This window comes from Bipolaris victoriae (genome assembly GCF_000527765.1).
Source record: "Bipolaris victoriae FI3 unplaced genomic scaffold scaffold_32, whole genome shotgun sequence".
Taxonomy (NCBI): domain Eukaryota; kingdom Fungi; phylum Ascomycota; class Dothideomycetes; order Pleosporales; family Pleosporaceae; genus Bipolaris; species Bipolaris victoriae.
In genome coordinates, this window is record NW_014575360.1 from 129362 (window position 1) to 147579 (window position 18218).

At 50.2% G+C, this 18218-nt stretch overlaps 7 protein-coding genes across 7 annotated transcripts; 4 read left to right on the top strand and 3 right to left on the bottom strand.

The window, feature by feature from the left end:
- Positions 1 to 323: 323 nt before the first annotated feature.
- COCVIDRAFT_96228 (hypothetical protein) lies at positions 324 to 4609 on the top strand (the record flags this gene model as incomplete). Its single annotated transcript, XM_014702260.1, has 3 exons — positions 324 to 404; positions 465 to 717; positions 774 to 4609. The coding sequence occupies 3 exons, from the start codon at positions 324 to 326 to the stop codon at positions 4607 to 4609; spliced, it is 4170 nt and encodes a 1389-aa protein (XP_014557746.1).
- Positions 4610 to 4975: 366 nt separating this feature from the next.
- On the bottom strand, positions 4976 to 6840 carry COCVIDRAFT_96323 (hypothetical protein; the record flags this gene model as incomplete). The annotated part of the gene is made up of 6 exons (XM_014702261.1): positions 4976 to 5179; positions 5234 to 5367; positions 5433 to 5850; positions 5906 to 6269; positions 6323 to 6664; positions 6716 to 6840. 6 exons carry the CDS (start codon positions 6838 to 6840, stop codon positions 4976 to 4978), a joined length of 1587 nt encoding a protein of 528 aa, XP_014557747.1.
- Positions 6841 to 9412: 2572 nt separating this feature from the next.
- COCVIDRAFT_15067 (hypothetical protein) lies at positions 9413 to 10468 on the top strand (the record flags this gene model as incomplete). Its single annotated transcript, XM_014702201.1, has 4 exons — positions 9413 to 9483; positions 9539 to 9551; positions 9608 to 9668; positions 9738 to 10468. The coding sequence occupies 4 exons, from the start codon at positions 9413 to 9415 to the stop codon at positions 10466 to 10468; spliced, it is 876 nt and encodes a 291-aa protein (XP_014557687.1).
- Positions 10469 to 10503: 35 nt separating this feature from the next.
- COCVIDRAFT_96207 (hypothetical protein) lies at positions 10504 to 10755 on the bottom strand (the record flags this gene model as incomplete). Its single annotated transcript, XM_014702262.1, has 1 exon — positions 10504 to 10755. A coding segment is annotated over one exon (252 nt), but the record flags the coding sequence as incomplete, so codon positions are not given.
- Positions 10756 to 11169: 414 nt separating this feature from the next.
- On the top strand, positions 11170 to 12267 carry COCVIDRAFT_96464 (hypothetical protein; the record flags this gene model as incomplete). Its single annotated transcript, XM_014702263.1, has 3 exons — positions 11170 to 11221; positions 11277 to 11851; positions 11902 to 12267. 3 exons carry the CDS (start codon positions 11170 to 11172, stop codon positions 12265 to 12267), a joined length of 993 nt encoding a protein of 330 aa, XP_014557749.1.
- A 526-nt stretch (positions 12268 to 12793) lies between these two features.
- Positions 12794 to 14150, top strand: COCVIDRAFT_96285 (hypothetical protein; the record flags this gene model as incomplete). The annotated part of the gene is made up of 2 exons (XM_014702264.1): positions 12794 to 13301; positions 13360 to 14150. The coding sequence occupies 2 exons, from the start codon at positions 12794 to 12796 to the stop codon at positions 14148 to 14150; spliced, it is 1299 nt and encodes a 432-aa protein (XP_014557750.1).
- A 430-nt stretch (positions 14151 to 14580) lies between these two features.
- Positions 14581 to 15364, bottom strand: COCVIDRAFT_25686 (hypothetical protein; the record flags this gene model as incomplete). Its single annotated transcript, XM_014702214.1, has 5 exons — positions 14581 to 14873; positions 14935 to 15042; positions 15107 to 15184; positions 15242 to 15281; positions 15359 to 15364. 5 exons carry the CDS (start codon positions 15362 to 15364, stop codon positions 14581 to 14583), a joined length of 525 nt encoding a protein of 174 aa, XP_014557700.1.
- Between the last annotated feature and the right edge of the window lie 2854 nt (positions 15365 to 18218).

An 18218-nucleotide genomic window follows, 5' to 3' on the forward strand; every position in this document is an offset into this window, starting at 1 on the left:
TTCCGACTCCCAATTGCTTGTGACGCCTTGCTGGCCTGGAACTCCCTTGCCCTTGCTCCACGTCTCTGCTACCTCTCCATCTCACGTCTCGCCTCTCGCCTCCTCCCTGCGCACCGCCACAACCACCGTCAAGTCATCGCCGGTTTAACCGTCCAAGGTCTTTGCTCCGCCTATCACTGCTCCAGGCTCCTATTCACAACTCTACGCCCAAGCCACTATACGACGCCACACCCTCGACCAGACCGCGCGCTATATAAAAAACTCCCGGGACACATGCCACACGCACGCCGATTCTCCCCCAGAGCCCCGTTAATGTCGATTGAATGCCTCCCGTGCTGAATCCCTTCCTACGGGCCTTCTTCCGTAGCGCACTACCCAGCCAGTGCCAGCCAGCGCAGCACCACGTACGCGCCCCAGTGTAACATATCCCATATATCTCCAGTCGCTAACATTCCAGCTCCCAGGTCCTTCTGGTCCCGACGACTGAGGCCCTCCTGACCTCGCGCGACAAGGAATCGAACACGTCGTATGCCGACCTCAGCGGTTCCGAAGACTTCCTCGCCAGCCATGTTCTGCGCATCCCAGGCGGCGCGGGGCCCAACGGCCACCTCAGGGACACGGGTAGCTTCAGGGAATCGCGGGGCAAGGCAAAGCAGTTCACCACCGCAAATGGCCGAACAGTAATTGTCAAAGATGCCTTCATATACAGCAACAAGGGTTCGTGAGCATGCGTACGGTACGTCATACATCGTCGCGCGCTGATGACAATACAGGCTTCAAGACACTCAACCAAGCCCAGCTCCTTAACGACACCATCTTTTACCCCGACTCCTTCGACGCTCAGCCCTGGCTCGTCTACTTCATATCCCGCCCCCTCATCGGCACATACGACCCGAATCCCATCATACCGGCTACACTGGGTCCCAAGTACAATGCAAGAGCCGAGCCGCCGGTTGTGGCCAGTTCGTCGGCAAGCGCCAGCTCGTCCATGCCACGGAAGAAGGAGGTCAGGTCGTTTGGCGATCTCTTGAACCACTTCCCTATGATTGCGCGCCAGATGCAGCCGGGCCTGGAGAGAATATTCAAAGAGTTTAGCAACGAATTGCAGAAACCGCTGCCAGCAATACCATCGCAAAGGTCGCGGCCATCTTCAATGAGCTCAAAAACCTCAAGGAGACGGGGGTCGGTATCCTCGGCAGACACGGCACCAATCTCTCTGCACAGCAACATGTCCTATGTCCCTAACGGCTTCGTCTCGAATCTCGAAATCAGCGACGAAGAGGATCAGATGCGCAGATCGTTAGAGACGGCCGTCACGGCAGCCATTGACCTTTTCCAGATGGTGGACAAGCAACAGCTGTCACTGCTGGGGGCGACAACGGATCTCACCGGACCAATCGTCGAGCGCATGATCGAGCGCTACGTTGCCGAGCAAGTACACCATACGATTCTGTTTCCACGAATACAAACAATACGCCAACTTGAAGACGCTGATCTCGAGCGACGAACCCGGCAAATGATGGATATCGATATATCGCAGGTCGGCATCGACATTGGACACGGTCGCAATGGGAAACGAGAACTTGCCATACGGCTCTCCAAGGCTGTGGATATGTTCAAGAAAATGGGCGTTGCCGGAAGCCCACAGGAAATGCTGGAAATCTTGCTCGCGGTGCAAAAGCACATCACCATGCCAGACGAATCCCAAGAGAAGATTATGACAAACGGAGCACCGCTATCAGAGAAGCAGGATCATCTGCTTACGATCAACGCAGATACACTAGTGTCACTGTTGCTCATTGTGGTCATTCGGGCCCCCGTTCGGCACCTTCAGGCACGGTTATCCTACATGCGGCACTTTATCTTCATTGATGATGTTGAAAGTGGCGAAATGGGCTACGCGCTCAGTACTTTCGAAGCAGTGTTATCATACTTGACAACAGATTCCGGAGGCTTGCGGAGAGCGAGCAGACGGAACCGAGCACTATGGCAGGCAACCAAGACGGGCGATATAGAGACAATCCAAGGCATATTAGAGCCCGACAAATCTTTTCATCCAGAATCAGACAGTTTCACAGATCAGAGCGATACTCCGCCAAGGCATCGTCCAGTTAGATTTGCAGCAAGCCTCTCAGATCTTCATTCACTGGGGGGAACTACAATGAATGGCGACGACGAACCACGGATACGGCATCAAAGTCCAACTCGTGATGAGAGCATGTACGAAGACGGTCCATTGGCGCATATTTTCCCCTTCCAGCGGGCTCAGACGCCCCCGCTATCCAGGAGGCCTAAGATGAAGAAGAAGGTATCAATGGATACAAGGAGCATGTCGAGTGGCTCGGCACGGTCTTATCATTCTCGTACCACGCTCGATTCGCGTGTCAGCGCTATCGAGGGCGATGTTTCGATAGAAAAGCTGACCATGACACAAGGCCCAGACGGCGAGTCGGTCTTGATGATGGCTATTGAGAACGGGCAAGATAGGGCACTGCAATATCTCCTTAGTTTGACTGAGTATTATACACCTCTTCACGTCTTCGAAGACTACAACAATGAAGGTGTCAACCTGCTGAGTGCAGCGATCCAACAAGGTCATGCGAAGACGACAGACACGATTCTCAATTACCTTTTGGAGAATAGCCCGAGTCCTGAAGCGCTACGAGATTATCTAGCGAAGCCAGACGCGAAAGGCAGATGTGTAGCGCATTACCTCTTCAACCAACCTCGTCTGATTGATCGTATCGGACACCTACTGCCTTGGCGGCTAAAGGACAAGAACGGCCAGACTCCTGTTTTTGCTCTGTGTAGATCATACGACCATGACGAATACCATGATATGGTTGACAAGGCTCTTCTAGCTGCGACTTACTACCAAAACGACGGACAACCACTGCATCTCGACGAGCATGTTGACAACAAGGGAAACAGCCTTTTGCATATTATCACCGATCCTCAACTAGCTGCCAAGTTGCTATATCGCTGCGACTCGGATGCAAACGCAACAAACGACAGACAGTTTACGCCACTCATGGTAGCCAGCAAGTATGGCAGAACAGATATGGTGCGAGTTCTGTTTCAAGACCCTAGGGTTGACCTGTCGTTCAGAGACGCACGTGGTCTTACGGCTGTGGAGCTTGCTAAAGATGACGACGTTCGAAATCGAATTGACGACCTGGTGCTGTTATCAAATGAGGCTGGACCTGACGGACGAACCACTACTGTCGTTCGGTCCTTCTTTGTTGAAGACGGGACTGTACGTTTGGTGTTGAAATCCGGAGCACCTAACGACAACAAGTCCATCACTGTTACGACATGTCGTCGTTCATCGCACGACTTTGAGAATCTCGCAAAGTGGCTAGCGCAAGAACATCCAGCATCGTGGCTGCCAGTCATAGACACCCTGGCGTCGCCATACCTCATCCCTTCAAGACCGTCAAGGTCAATACTACGCGATATGCAACTCCGATTAGACGCCTTCCTCAAGATTCTTCTAAAACACCCTACTTTTTCAACACACGAGATGGTGTGGGAATTTTTCCTCGTGCCAGACATTGACTCGTCCATGCTGGCAGAACGCTCAGCACGCAAGGCTGAATTGCGTGTTGAACGTCTTCGCGAAGATTACACTCCTATTCTTGACGTGCGAGAAGTCGAGCTTTTTGTTCAGCACATGCGTGAAAATATCCGCGCCCTCCACCATGCATCACGATCGGTTCTCCGTCGCGCCAACAAGGTCCGCTCAGCAGCATCTGACCTCAACGACGCGTCCAAGATCTTCAGTACTGCCATGCACTCTCTCATATTTTTGCCGCCCGCGCATCTCAAGGCCTTGGAGCGCTACACAGGCACCCTTCGACAGAGCGAAGCAAGTCCCATGGCAGGCTTCTACTACTCTATGCACGCCATATCCAGCACCATCGCCGCCATCCTCACTGCACTCTCCCGCCCCTCCACAATCATAAACTCCATGTCCAACGCCCAAAAAGCGATTGATAGACACAACCTCTCTGTGCGACGCTCCGACCGCTGGCCCCTGGGTCTCCTCGACGACGCGCGTAGCAGAGTCCAGCGCGACGCTCAAGTCAAAATGGATAAGAGCAAAATCGAGCTTGAGGATTTCGGTAGAGAACTCCGGTACACACAGCAAGTCGTGGCTCAGGAACTGGCTAGTTGGCAGGAAAACAGGGTCGAGACGGGACGGAGGGCACTCAAGGAGCTTGCGAGGAAAATGTGTGTTGCTGAACGTGCCAGGCTGGACAGCATGAAACGCGCTGTGAGGGAGCTCGGGATTGGGCTGGAAAAACAGGTGAAGTCGGGGTCTGGCAAGCATGCAGCTGTGAGCAATGGAGTGCCTGCCGCAGTCGCAATGGGTGATGGTTATGGTGGGCCTGCAGAGCATGTCAAAAGGGCCGAGCCCACTATTCCACAACACCTTCATCTAAACGGAGGTTTAATAGACAAACATGTCGCCGAGGGTCCCGGCACTGTGGAGCATCCAGAGGAAGAAGGCGTTGTGCTATCGAATGGGGAATCTGCGGCTGAAGACGCACCGCTTGCAGATGAGGTTGCGCTTGAGCAGGGTATCAAGGCGATGGATTTGAGCTAGTTAGATGATGAAGAACTAGCAACTTGGGGGGGTTTTTTCGTCCCTTTTTCCAACCCTTTTTTTTCTTCTTCTTCACTTCTTGATGTTAGGGGGATTTTTGGGTAGACTTTTATAATTGAGGGGGGTAGAAACTATATGCAATTACTAGTTTTACTCTTTTTTTGGTTTTTTGGAAACCTTTTTTTTCTTCGCTATACTTCACTTGCGTCTCTTGCCTATTGTCCTGTGGGGCGGTAGAGGTATGTTAGGTTTGTAAAAGGCAAGAACGTAGTTTTAGATTCGGGGGATATCATTGTTTGCAATTATTACACTCTTCTTCTTCATATTCCTTTTCCCCTAATACATAAATCCTACATAGATACCCACTCAAACCGTCTCGGTCCTTGCCGTCTCTCCCTTCTCTTTCTTCGCCAGCATCTCGATTCTCGCCTGGGCCTCCTGCTTGGCCTGGGCCGCCGCCACATTCTCTGTATTCTGGCCGATATGTTCGCTTCCCTTTTTGGTTCGCCATGCGTGCGGGCCGTCCTTACTGAAGAGGACTTCGATCTCCTCAAGGGTTTTGCCGCAGGTCTGTTTGAAGAAAGATTAGCTGAGGTTGCCTAGCAGTGGTGGAAAGATATTTACCTCTGGATATGTAAAGAAGAACTGGATGGCTGCGAGAAGACAAAGTACACCAAAGACGATGAAGAGACCCCATTTTATGTTTAGGAATGCGGGGGGAATGAAGAGGCCGATTGCGAAGTTGAAGAGCCAGTTACCTGGGGAAAGCCGTTAGCGTTTTTGTATCATTTTGTTTTTTGAAATTGTTGAAATCTTGACATACCAGTCGCAGCAATACCCATACCCCACGCACGAGTCTCAAGCGACCACACTTCCGCGGCGTACACCCAGCAGATGGGCGCGAGAGTAAGAGCGTAGATAATGATGAGAAGATACGAAAACGCAATGACGGTGTTGGCGGGCGAGCCAGTGACTTTCATCACAACATTACGGTCGCCTCCAACGCCCTCAGGAATGTATTCGTAGTTTGCGCCGAGAACGCCGCCGACGACGAAATGGCAGATGCCCATGGTGATGGCGCCCCAGACAAGAAGTGTGCGGCGGCCAAACTTATCGACGAAGAAGAACATGATCGAAGAGAAGATGATGAAGAGCGCATACTGCACACCTGACGAAATAAGCTTTATGTTGCCTTCAAGCCCAGCCATTGCGAAGATATAAACGACGTAGTAGGTCATGACCTATTGCTCTAGTTAGTGTCTGAAGTGAGTAGTTGGTTTGGGGGAGTGAACGCACGTTTGCCCCAGACAACTGCTGCCAAGCTTGGACGGAAAATCCAGCAAGAGTTCTCTTCCACATGCCGTTGTATACAAATTTCTTCCATCCCGGTGGGGCTTGACGCTCGGCAATAAGAACAGTCATAATCTCCTCGTACTCGGCGACAACATATGGGTCTTCGATATTGCCATTAGCTTGGATAGATGCCAGGACCTGGATTGCTTCCTCTGTGCGATCGACTTTGGCAAGCCATCGAGGAGATTCTGGTAGAAAAGGCAGACCAATCATGAACATTACGCAGGGTACAAACTGGATGCCCCAAGCGGTGCGGAACGATGCTGTTTCTCCGGGAATGAATGTGCAACCATATCCGATGAAGTACCTGCAAAAGAAGGTCAGCCTGGCAATCTTCCTATATTTTCACTTGTTACTGACATGATGAGAATTCCCCACTCAATGGCGAGTTGCTGGATAATGATGATTGCACCGCGCTGTGAGTGCTTGGAGATTTCGGCAAGATACACTGGTACCTGCGAGGAAGTGATGCCGACCGTTACTCCGTTCAGGACTCGACCAGCTATCAACATTCCTCGTCCTGTTACAGCGACTTGCAAGGCAGTGCCAGCGAGCCACCAGAGACAAGCAAACAAAAGAGCATCGCGACGACCAAATTTATCAGAAACTGGGCCTGCCATGATAGAGCCGACAATAGAGCCTGCAGCAAGGGCAGCACCAATGGCGCCCTGAACGACTCCAGATGGGTTGTCGAAGTAATCACTGTTGGATGTCAGGCCATGCTGAAGATTCGTCTTTTAGGAATTGACGTACATGTATTGATCGGTTGGAATGATCGCACTCATCGAAGAGATATCGAAACCAAACAGCATACCACCCATCGTGGCAATGATTGCCAGAAAGTAGACATTGTAAATCTTTGGGACTTTTGAAAACATCTTGGCAGCTGGGTGAAAGCTCCGGAGAGCTTCAATCAACGTAGTCGTTTGGCCTTACCACTCCACGTTGGTACGGGGAGGAGAGCTCAATTATAAAGAGAACCGACGTAGTCGGTACCCAAAGCCGGTATGCTGGCCATTGTCGCTAAAGCCATGCAATGCATTCCTGCCACAACGCCAGGCTCCACCGATCCAACCAGTTGGAAACACTTGTGAGCTGGTTAAATTGGTTAAAATGCCATAGTTCCTACGTAAGCATAGCGGGAACGTGCCGACCAAGCGTGGCCGTTGTGTTGCGCATCGGAGAGTAATCGAAGAAACAAGGCAAGCCCCCCTCCGATTGGCGTTGATTGGCGGGAAAACTGCCTTGGGGACTCGGGGTTGGCTGGAGGTGGAGAACGGGGATGGCGCCTTGCATTTTGCGGAGATCGCCTCAACCGCGTCGTGCATGTGGGTGCGTAAGTGGCGCCGTCTTTATTTCGGCTGCCTGTCTTTTTTCTTGGAATCGACATGATTCGATCGCACGTTGCAACCTCATGTTGCCTTCCTCGGGGTAACGCAACATGTGACTGTGAATCGTGGGTGTCTTGCCGTATGCGTTATTATATCCGTCATTTGTCGAGTAATCGGGTGGGGATGTGCGTTACAGAGGCTGCTGGGAGTCCGATGCACACAACCCCAAGAGTGGAATCGTGATCATCCATTTGCTTGGCAATCTCCGCCCCTACCGCCTGATATTCGCCCTCGCTGAATCGCATTTGCGTTTTTGTGGGCAACAAAAAGCGCACCGGTTAATAATGAGAAAATTTCTACAAGACAGCGGTGTATTGGGGCTGGTGAGATGTTTCAAGAGCAATGTTGCATCCACATCTGGTCTTCCAAAGCTCAGGCCCGCCTGCGCAATATCGTCATAGCAGGCCATAGCAAACTCGGCATGCATCGAGTGTGTCAGGGCGTGGTTTCTTGGCATCTGGGGACATTATTACCGCGGCATATCGTAGAGCAATTGTTCGTGCACGTTGACTTTGCCAAACGAGGTAAATGCTCCTTGTCCTTCGTGTTGGGTGACGCATGAGACTATGTTGTGTTAGGCCATTTTGTGAGCTTACTCATTTTCTCAAGAATACGTGCAATCCGAGCTTTGAGCTTCAGCACTGTTATGTGTGGATTTTGGGACTGACAGAAACATTCATGCTGTATTTCCTGGTTATCGAAGCTGATCTTAGCCTGTTCCTATGTATGCTATGATCAACAGACGTCTACAAAATCCTTTGCTCCAAGACTAAAAGTGGACCGATACTGCAAGATATTAAGAAAAGATATGCTACTTATTCGAGATCGACACTTCTATAGACTGAAGAACTTCATTCAGATCTTCAGCATCGAGAGCAAGGGTATCACTACCACACTTAAATATGGGTCATGTGATATGAAATCGAAGAAGAGATACAGCAATTAGAGATTATATGTCTGATGTGCTCTTGGTTTACCAGTATTACAGTGGGGCCGTTGCATAAGACTTCATCGATTTGCTCGACTCTCTTTTGAGACACATGATTGCCATCCACATGGGGCAGAAGGTGCAAGATATCAACTCATTCGGGTGGTGAATTGGATATTTGCAGAGCAAAATGACGTCCAAGACTTTGCATATCAGTAACACGTCCGCTCAATGTCTGCCATTGGAGCAACATATGTGTTTTGCTTCTCATGATGAATGTTTAACCTTCTTCCACTTCTTTGATGGTTCATCTAAACTTAAGACCTCAAGTATAGCACAACCTTGATTTACAGGACTGGATGACTCGTCAGTATTCAGTCTGCCCCACCGTCTAGCCTACCAAAGAATCGTGACTTCAGCCAACAAGCCCCGCTCACTAAACTCTATCAAATGCCAGCCCCACTTTCTAGCTTGGGTACGAGGTCCCACAGGGGGTTTTCAAGTGCTTCCCCTTCACAAGCTCCGTCGTGCACCCAATTCTATTTGGGATATAATTGATGATTTTCTGATTTCTTCCATCAAAGCAACGGTCTTATGGGTAAGCATTCACAACACGCTTCAGTATCTCCTTCAGTTCTAACAAGACCAAAGTCTAGTGGTATGATTCTCGCTTAGGGATTTCCCGAGCATTGCTTGCGAGAGGCCCCGCGTTCGAGTCGCGGTAAGACCCCTTTTTTGCCCTTCTGTGTGACAAAAGGTGCAATGTTTTTGCATTCGGCATTGCCGCTCTGTTTCTTTTGCTAGACCGAGCTGAGTGTTACTGTATACCTTGTTTTGCTTCATAGGAAGTAGACTTCTAGATAGCACCAGAGATGCCCAAAACTAACAATTGATACATGTTAATCACACTTTGAATTCAAAATCATTTTCTTTGCTCAAGCTAGGCAGCGAGGATACGCGCCGTTGCGCCTTCTGACTTGTTCCCATGTGCTCCGTGGTATCCCGCTATTGGACTGGTCATAGCTTGCGGCCATGAGCTCCACGTTGTAAAACCACTGCATAACCTCACAGCCAGACAGCATCAAAGACTCACTTTCTGCCACCTACACCCAAACCAGGAAAAATTTCAACATGCAATTACGATGGGACTACCCGTTGGAGCCCGCTGTAGGAGCCTGGGGTCCAACCACGTCAAATCACAAGTGAGTCTTGTTACGGTACCTGCATGGCAGCTCGGGCTTGGCTGACTTAACATAGTTTTTGTGAAGAGGTATATCATGTCTTCCCCGTAATGATTAGCCGGGAATGATAACTCATGATGACAAGGACTACATCATCACTCCATATATTGGCGAATTCGTCAACACCCTCACAAACATCAGCTATGGTCCGTGCACATTAACCACTTGCAGTCCACCATAGCAAAAAGGGAAAGCTCACATTTTGGAAAAAATAGTAATTTACGGAATCCACGGTCTACACCGTGTATCTCCCAAACCCGAAGGCGGCCTCATCTCGACGCTCGCTTTCCCTTACTGGGGACTCATCGGCGTGGGCGTCCTCTCCGCCTGGTTCCACGCCACCCTAAAGTACCACTCGCAAATGGGCGACGATTTGTCCATGTTCCTCGCTGTGGGTGCCGTACTACACCAATTGCTGTGTTTCGACGCCACACGCGCCCAGCGCCAAAAGTACACGTTGTATATCCTAGGCAGCCTGATCCCCATCTCCATTTACCACGTGTGGGCCGACGAGATTATTATGCACGAAATCGCTTTTGCAGCCATGATCTTCCTTGTATCGAGGCATACACGCGCGCTCATCAAGAAGCAGATTACTAACGAAGAGGCACGCAAGAAGCTGGGGAGCATGGCTACATTTGGTATCTCGACTGGGCTGTTTGGGTATTTTCTTTGGAACATTGATTTTCATGCTTGCGGGTATGTTACGCAGTTTAAGCATTGGATTGGACTTCCATGGGGCTTTTTGTTTGAATTGCATGGCTGGTGGCATGTTTTTACAGCGATTGCGGCATATGTGGGTATGGCACTTACGGAGTATCTGGTCACAATTGAAGAGGGGAAGACAGGGCATGCGCAGGAGGGGTTTGTCTGGCCGGTTAGGACTGTGTTGAGGGAAATAGATGCGATTGAAAGGAAGGGTGTTGAAGGGAAGAAGGTTATGTAAGCAAGTGGCCTTTTGTGCCAGTATAGAGATAGGTGTTAGGATGAAGTCGAAGGAGTAGGGTAAATCCGGAGAGGGCTGGGTGTTTTCATTTCTAGCTTGACGTAGAACAATGGAGATAGAACGGAATTCCGTGGGTAAATCCATTGCGCTAACGAATGCTTACCGTGCGCATAACCTACCTCATTCCGCATCCACAGAATATCATTGATTCGGATTTTCAAAGTAATTACTTGTGGTAGTACATCCTCCTGTATAAACAACATGCCGTTTAGTAATCCGACACTCCCGCCACAAACGTCACGATATCCCACATTCTAGCTCTTTACTCACAATACAATAATCCACATGCAGCAAACCGGACATACGCCTAATGCCACTGGCCCATGTTGTTGCGCCACTTTCCGCGGCGATTGGCTTCGCGGAGTTAAGCACTCTGAAAACCCCGTTCGGGGCCAATGTACTCCCCAATAAGCGTCATTGGTGGCGGTCCTTAAGCAAGTATCTTCGGGTTCGAGAAAGGCTTCAATGAGAATATAAATAGGGCTGGGTATCGGTCTGGGATAGAAGAAGCACATCGACAGGCCCTCATAGAGACACTAGCGAGCAACGGTTCGATTACGGTGATATCATTGACCAGTATCTATTTACCCCGCCTCATTTTTGTTCAAGACCCTCTCACGACATCATCTACAAACTTCGATATGCCTCAACTTGTGGGAAAGATGGTAGGGCCAGTTGGCTATGGGCTCATGGGTGTGTGCTATGATTTATCTATTTTGCAAAAGCTAAGAGAAAACTAACAATTCAGGTCTCACATGGCGCCCAGATCCACCATCGCAAGAGCAGAGCTTTGAAGCTATGCGCACAGCGCTGTCGCTTGGAGCAAACAATTGGAATGGCGGAGAGCTTTACGGTACACCAGAACGTAACTCTCTGCACCTTCTCAATGAGTATTTCACAAAGTACCCCGAGGACGCGGAAAAGGTTGTTTTGTCCATCAAGGGCGGTCTCAAGAAGGGCGAATTGACGCCAGATGGCAGTCGGGAGAATGTTAGACGCAGCATTGATGAGTGTCTGAGGGTATTGGATGGCAAGAAGAGTCTTGATTTGTTTGAGTGTGCTAGGGTGGATCCCAACACACCAATCCAAGATACCGTCAGTTACATCGCCGAGTATGTCAAGGAGGGCAAGCTGGGCGGCATCAGTCTGTCAGAAGTCGGTGCGCAGTCAATCCGAAAAGCGCACAGTGTGCACCCCATCTCTGCGGTTGAGGTTGAGTTCTCGTTGTGGTCTACCGACATTCTCGAAAACGGTGTCGCGGCCACATGCGCAGAGCTCGGCATTCCTATCATCGCATACTCGCCTCTTGGACGCGGATTCCTTGTAAGTACACCGCTCTCAGCTGTAGAAGCTAGATGCTAATCAGTTCTCAGACGGGCAAGTACAAGAAGCACAGCGACATTGAGCCTGGCTCCATGTTGCACCACATGCCTAGGTTCCAGCCTGAGGTGTTCGATGAGAACATCAAGCTCCTCCACGCTGTCGAAGATCTAGCCAAATCAAAGGGTGCTACCCCAGCTCAAATTGCCATTGGGTGGGTGCTCGCGCACAGCGGAGCCAAAGGCCTGCCTACTATCATCCCGATTCCGGGTGCTACGACATCGCAGAGAATCGAGGAGAACTTGAAGCCGGCGAAGCTCAACGATGAGGATATGAAGGCACTGGACGAGATTCTAAAGAAGATCCCAGTCATTGGTGGACGGTACAATGAGGCTCAGGCTGCACTGCTGTTCGCATAGATAATTGGTTACCTAGTTAGAGCGACTTGTCAGTACTGTAACTATAATGTATAACAAGCTTTGATTCATGTAAAAATGAAGTCAGGTATATGTGTAGTGTATGAGCTAATCCGCATTTGAGCTACTGTGAGGCAGCTCTTTGGAATTGCAGAACTCTGGGATAAATCATCATGGAAGATAGGGTGAAGGAGAGTCAAGTATACTTACATATAGTATGAGGCGCGACTGTAGCCCAGCACCCGTTACCAAGAGAGAATGGCGAAAACAGGCGTTTCTCTGCGAAGCGACAAGAGCTTGTCTGACATGTTGTTGGTGTTGCGAGGCGGAGAGTTGGAAGTGTGCAAGATTGGTTGCGCAGAAAAGTGCGCCGTTCGCTCAACGCCTGGCCCCTGCACATGCGCTAGACGTCGAGCGCGCCGGGAGGCGCAACACGCTTCCTTGGGCCAACGCGCAGTCCACATTCACTCTCACCTTCACCTTCACCGTCGCCTTTGACCGTCACCACCAATAAGTTGACCTCGCCGTCATGACAGAATCACCCTCAGACCTATCAGAATATGGGAGCGATGATTTCCCCGAGGATGTAAAAGGAAGCCGTCCACGCAGCTATGAAGCCACGCCTGACCATGACCAGCGCCCCAACAAGCGACCACGCCTGAACGTTCGCGCGCCCTCGTCGCCGCCAGCTCCCATCAATACGATGCCGCCAGATCTAGACGAAGAACTGTCCGAAGACACTGATGGCTCGGTGCCAGCCTCGCCCCATCACCACCCGGGCATGTCGCAAGACGACGACTACGGCCAGGAGCAAGTCACCATCTGCAAGTGGGACGGATGCACAGCCGGTGATCTTCACAACATGGACAAGCTGGTCGAGCATCTTCATGACGATCACATTGGAACTCGGCAAAAGAAGTACAGCTGCGAGTGGAGCGATTGCACTCGAAAGGGCATCCCCCATGCTAGTGGCTACGCACTGCGGGCACACATGCGCTCCCACACGCGCGAGAAGCCATTCTACTGCACGCTTCCAGGTACAACCCTCCATATTCTGCCCCGAATCTCGAGACACGTGCTAAAATACACTCTCAGAATGCGACCGCTCCTTCACCCGCTCCGATGCGTTGGCCAAACACATGCGCACTGTGCACGAGACCGAAGCCCTGCGACCCTCTGACCCCGTGCCTAAGCATCACTCGTCTAACCCGACCAACAACAAGCAGCGCCTGAAGCTCGTCCTCAACAACGAAGGCAAGAAGCTACCACACGATAAGGCCTCGACCCCCGGATCCCCATCGCATCCACCTAACAGCGCAACAGCAGCGGCTGCTGCTGCAACCACATCCGAAACCGATTATTCCCACAACAATGTCGTCTATCTACAAGACCTCGCTAGCCCATCTGGTCCAACACTAGTGCAGTTCCCGCCAGACATTGAATTCACATCCGAAGAGCTACGCAAGCCAGCAAACGAACTATTCCAGCTACTGCGTAGACAACTGCAGTGGGCAACAAAGGAGGGTGAGCAGCTGCGTGCTGAAGCCGAGGAGCTGGAGCGAGTGCGCCGCGAGGAGTGGCAGGCCAAGGAGCTTTTGCTCGAGAACTTCATGGAGGCACAAGCAGCGACAGAACGACGGAGACGGGCTGAAGAAGGCATACCAGAAGATATGGAGGGCTGGCAGGCTGTCGAGAAAGATGTTGCTCCCTCAAGGGCTCTGCCTATCGCTCCCAAAGATGGAAAACTTCCCTGGTGGCGCCAGGAGGGTGCTCAGACTCATAGGCCTGAAGCCAAGAAGGAGGAGCAGCAGCAGCAGCAGCAACCTCCCAAGCCAGCGGATGTTGCGCAACAAGAAGGTCTCCAGCCACCGGTTCCAGCGGCTTAGTGTGCTTGGGTATAATTGACCTGGTGGAGCATGCCCTGCCTGCACTTTGCGGGCTTATTAGCGACTAAATGTAAACAGAGGAACAGGTCCTCCAATGTCTCTTATTTTTCTCCTTACTATTAGTTTTCTTGTTTTTGGACAAGTCCAGTGTAACATTATGGGATGGGCACAGGGTGCATACGGTCGGGGTGATGTGTTAGATTCAAAAGATACCAATCGATTCCATGCTTTCAAACTAATATACAATGTCGCTTCTTTCCGAACGCGACTTTACAATGTGTGTGGGGTGCTAGTTTCTGCATGTGCATTTCCAGCTCCATGCTGACGAGGCGCCACTTGCATGTTCATGGTTACGCAAGCGTTGCAAGCGCGTCATTCGCGCCCACCATCCGCTCCAGAGACTTTTCATAGGCCGTTTAGTGCTAAGCATTTACCTAGCCTTCCTCTTGTCTGCCTCAGCATTCTTGAATGGGAACCCACTCGTCCTCTTATCCGCACCAGTCTTCCTGCTGATCCTGCCGTTGCTACTAGCGAACAAGATGCACCACAGCGCGATCGTGGCCAGGAAACCAGAACCAAGTGTACCCAGGCTAAAAGACATGACTCCAGTCTTGGTCCACATGGCGTATCCATAAAAGGCATAAGCGGCGTGGAACATGGCGGTTATGGTAAGGGTTGGCAGTGCGTATGGTGCTTTTGGATCCTCGGCTTGGGTTGTTGCGCCTGTAGCAAGTTAGATGAGGTTCATACAGTAATCACATATGAGGCCTGGAGAGGGACGCACCTTCTGAGAGACGACTTGATAACGGCACAGAGCCTGTGAGGAGCACCGTAAGAATTCCCAACGCTATCAGCGTGAGGCCGAGCGAACGGCTGAAGTAGACTTCCAGAGCTATTTTGTGTTATTGGTGAATGTACTTTTTCTGAAATATAAAGCGAACTAAGAGATCACATACTCGTCGCTTCGCGAACCTCTGGTGACAGCAATGCTACGATCATTGTGGGGGAGGTGATGAGAGGCACGGATTGCGTCACTATTTTTCACGTTAGCAAACTTGTCGTCGCCTGAAAAGACGCGATTGAGAACATACTGAGCCATGCGGCGGTGCCGTAGGAGTAGAAGTAGTAGACCTGTTCATCCTCGTCAGCTTTTGCTCGTCTGGTGGAGTCTTCGTTAAGCCCATGCTGTAGCTTATAGCGGTACGTACATCCATGATGACTGAGGTTTTATGAACACAATCAAGTCTGGTAATTTGTGCTGGGTTACTGTAAGGATCTGGGGAGGAATCTTGGAATATTTCAGTTGTTATAAGGAAGAAGGAGGGTTGACGCGGGTTGTGAAGATGTAATGTGCCTGGCGGGATCTGCGCCAGCATCCGCGACCAAGTACGTCATTGTTGCACTAGGTTGAGGCCCGCGGCAAGACAAGGCCGACCAGCCCGCAAGTGGGTCGCTCTATGAGACGCGCATTTCCGGTTCGCCATGGCCCAAAGACGGTTCTATCTACTACATCAGATCAGATGCGTCTGGGCAATGGGATAGTCGATGCAGATGCATTGGTGTTTGCGCCACGCTTAATGCGCCTGGATATTCGGTGGCTGTGTACTTGGGGGAACTCTAGTGTTCGCCCACATGTGACGTCTTCCACGCCTCTCTCGTATTCCCTTCACTCGTGCATCTGTGTACGTATGCATATCTATGTCAGATACGACCTGCTTGCTCCATGACGTATTTCTCTCCAGTCCTCAGTGGTATTACATGACCTCCATTCAAAAAAAACATGTGATTGTGCAGCTGTTCTGGACGTGACTTGTCTGGCACACCTCAGTTGCAACAACAGCCGGTAATCAGCCAACATACCCAGAAAGGAAGTCTACGGCTATAAACCATCGATTACGGCAAACGGCTGTCAGATCCCTAGCCTTGGTACACCATTCCGCTTTCGTGTCTCGAGTCTTTGTTGGCATGCGCCTTTATGCCTGTTACTGCCAGAAGAGGAACAGAAACAGCAAAAGCGTCGATATCTGCGCATCCCGCTACCCGGCAGCCGTCTGCCAACCAGACAGCTGGATACGCGAAAGAATGGGACCTAAGACTGCAAAGGTTGCATCGAGGCCTCGGCCGAGTGGTAGCGAGAGCACTACGAGGCCCGAGATAGCAAAAGAAAACATGGGGTGTGTCTGTGAGAGAGCAAGAAAGCGCGTTGGTACAAGATGGCCGCGGAGCAAATATCCATGTTCTGCTAGCAGCCACAGACATTCACAGACATGGATCCGGGCAACAGCTTATAAACCCATTTGCAAACCTGAAAAGGAGAAATTGATATCCCCTTTTATACTGTGGCTTGAGGCTAGCTGCGCATCCAAAACCTGACCTGTCCATATCCAAGTTGCGGTTTAAACTCCGCATATTGAGGGACCCTCCCACCCTTCCTCGTAAACATGTTTCAAATACCAGAACGGGAAATCCAGCAGATCCGTCGATAGTAGACAGCGGAAAGGAGAATAAATCGTGCACTAGTACAACCATATCGAGTCATGGCCGCTTGGATTAACTTGGAGAGACTGATGCATTATAACTCATCTATCAAGATGCCACGGTGCACATCTAACATTGCTTGTCCGACCCGACCCAAAGGTTCAGTCACGAAGACAGCCAAGACTCTCTTTCATAGGTCTGTTTTGTGTGGGTTCAATGGGAACTGTGTTTTGTTTGTGTGCCAGTGCACTGACGTTACTTTTGGTGACCCATATCATCGGTACGAGGAACGTCACGGCGCCAGAATGCGGTATCTGCGCATACCGCAAGAGGAAGTTTCCGGAAAAGCGTCGAAAGCAGATAATCATTGTGGCTTATAGTTGAACAAGCAAAGTGAATGAGCGTACGCCTTTTATTGGTACGTTCGTGTTTCTGCATGCGTCGCGGAAACCGAGACACTGGTTGATAAAGAGGAAGGCAGAAGAGTTGTGTCAAAACGTATTTGGATGGGGGGGGGGCAGGAGACACCCGGCTACGTTTTCTCTTGTTCTCTGTCTCTGGGAAATAAGGTTATAAAGTTCAAGTGTGAGATACTGCGCGAATACGATGAAAGTTGCTGCGCTAATACATTCAGAGGAACATGTGCACGAGTCAACCAGTTCCAACAGGTATCATCCCATCAACGCCTCGTTCGAAACAGACACATATCCCTGCTCTACCTCTAAGTGACATATCGTGTATAGTATGCCAACATAATGTAGACCTAAGCTTCGTCTTTGCACCAGCATACAACTTTCGCACCTATCTATTTAACTTCCTACCATTAATTTCTTCAGCATAGCCACACGCACCCAAACCCTCGGGATTCAAAACCATGTTAACTGAAATAAACAACATGCACTAATATCGCGCACCCAGCCCTCAGCTCATGCAGTTCCTTTCGTAGTGTTCCCTTACATCCTGTGTATTTCTCTATATCAGCCCTTGCTCCCTAAATCCACAGTAAAGGTAACACCTAAGCCACCATATTTAAACATGAGAGCTGCAGCTTTATCAAAAAGAAAAAGAAAAAAAACTGCCTCGTTGTGTATATTAGCCGGCGAAACCCACGGACTCAGAAATACATGTTTGTATCACACGTGTTGTGGGAATAGTAAATTGTACACAAGAAGCAGACCCAGCAGACTTTCCATGTACTTTAAGAAGAACATCTTCAATCCCAATCACGTCTTCTCCTTCTCCTCCTCCGCCATCACTACAAGGGGGAAACTCTCTCTAGTCGGACCGGTATTACCTCCTTAACCTCTACCCAGACCCAAGCTAGTTAGCGTTGGAAATCAACATCGGATGAGGTGAAATATAGGATTTCAAGATCCTTTATCATAATGAAATAGTTTGTTGATGTATTGATGATGAGACCCCGTTCAACGTGCACTAGTAAGGATATTTTTGCCAAAGCTACCGTGTACGTGGATGAATAAGAAAGTAAACCACCCGGATCTATTGTAGGTTCTTTGAAAAGTTTCTTTTTCCAACGGCTATATGCCATCACTGGTTTCAAACACCATGGTATTTATGTAAGTATCTTAG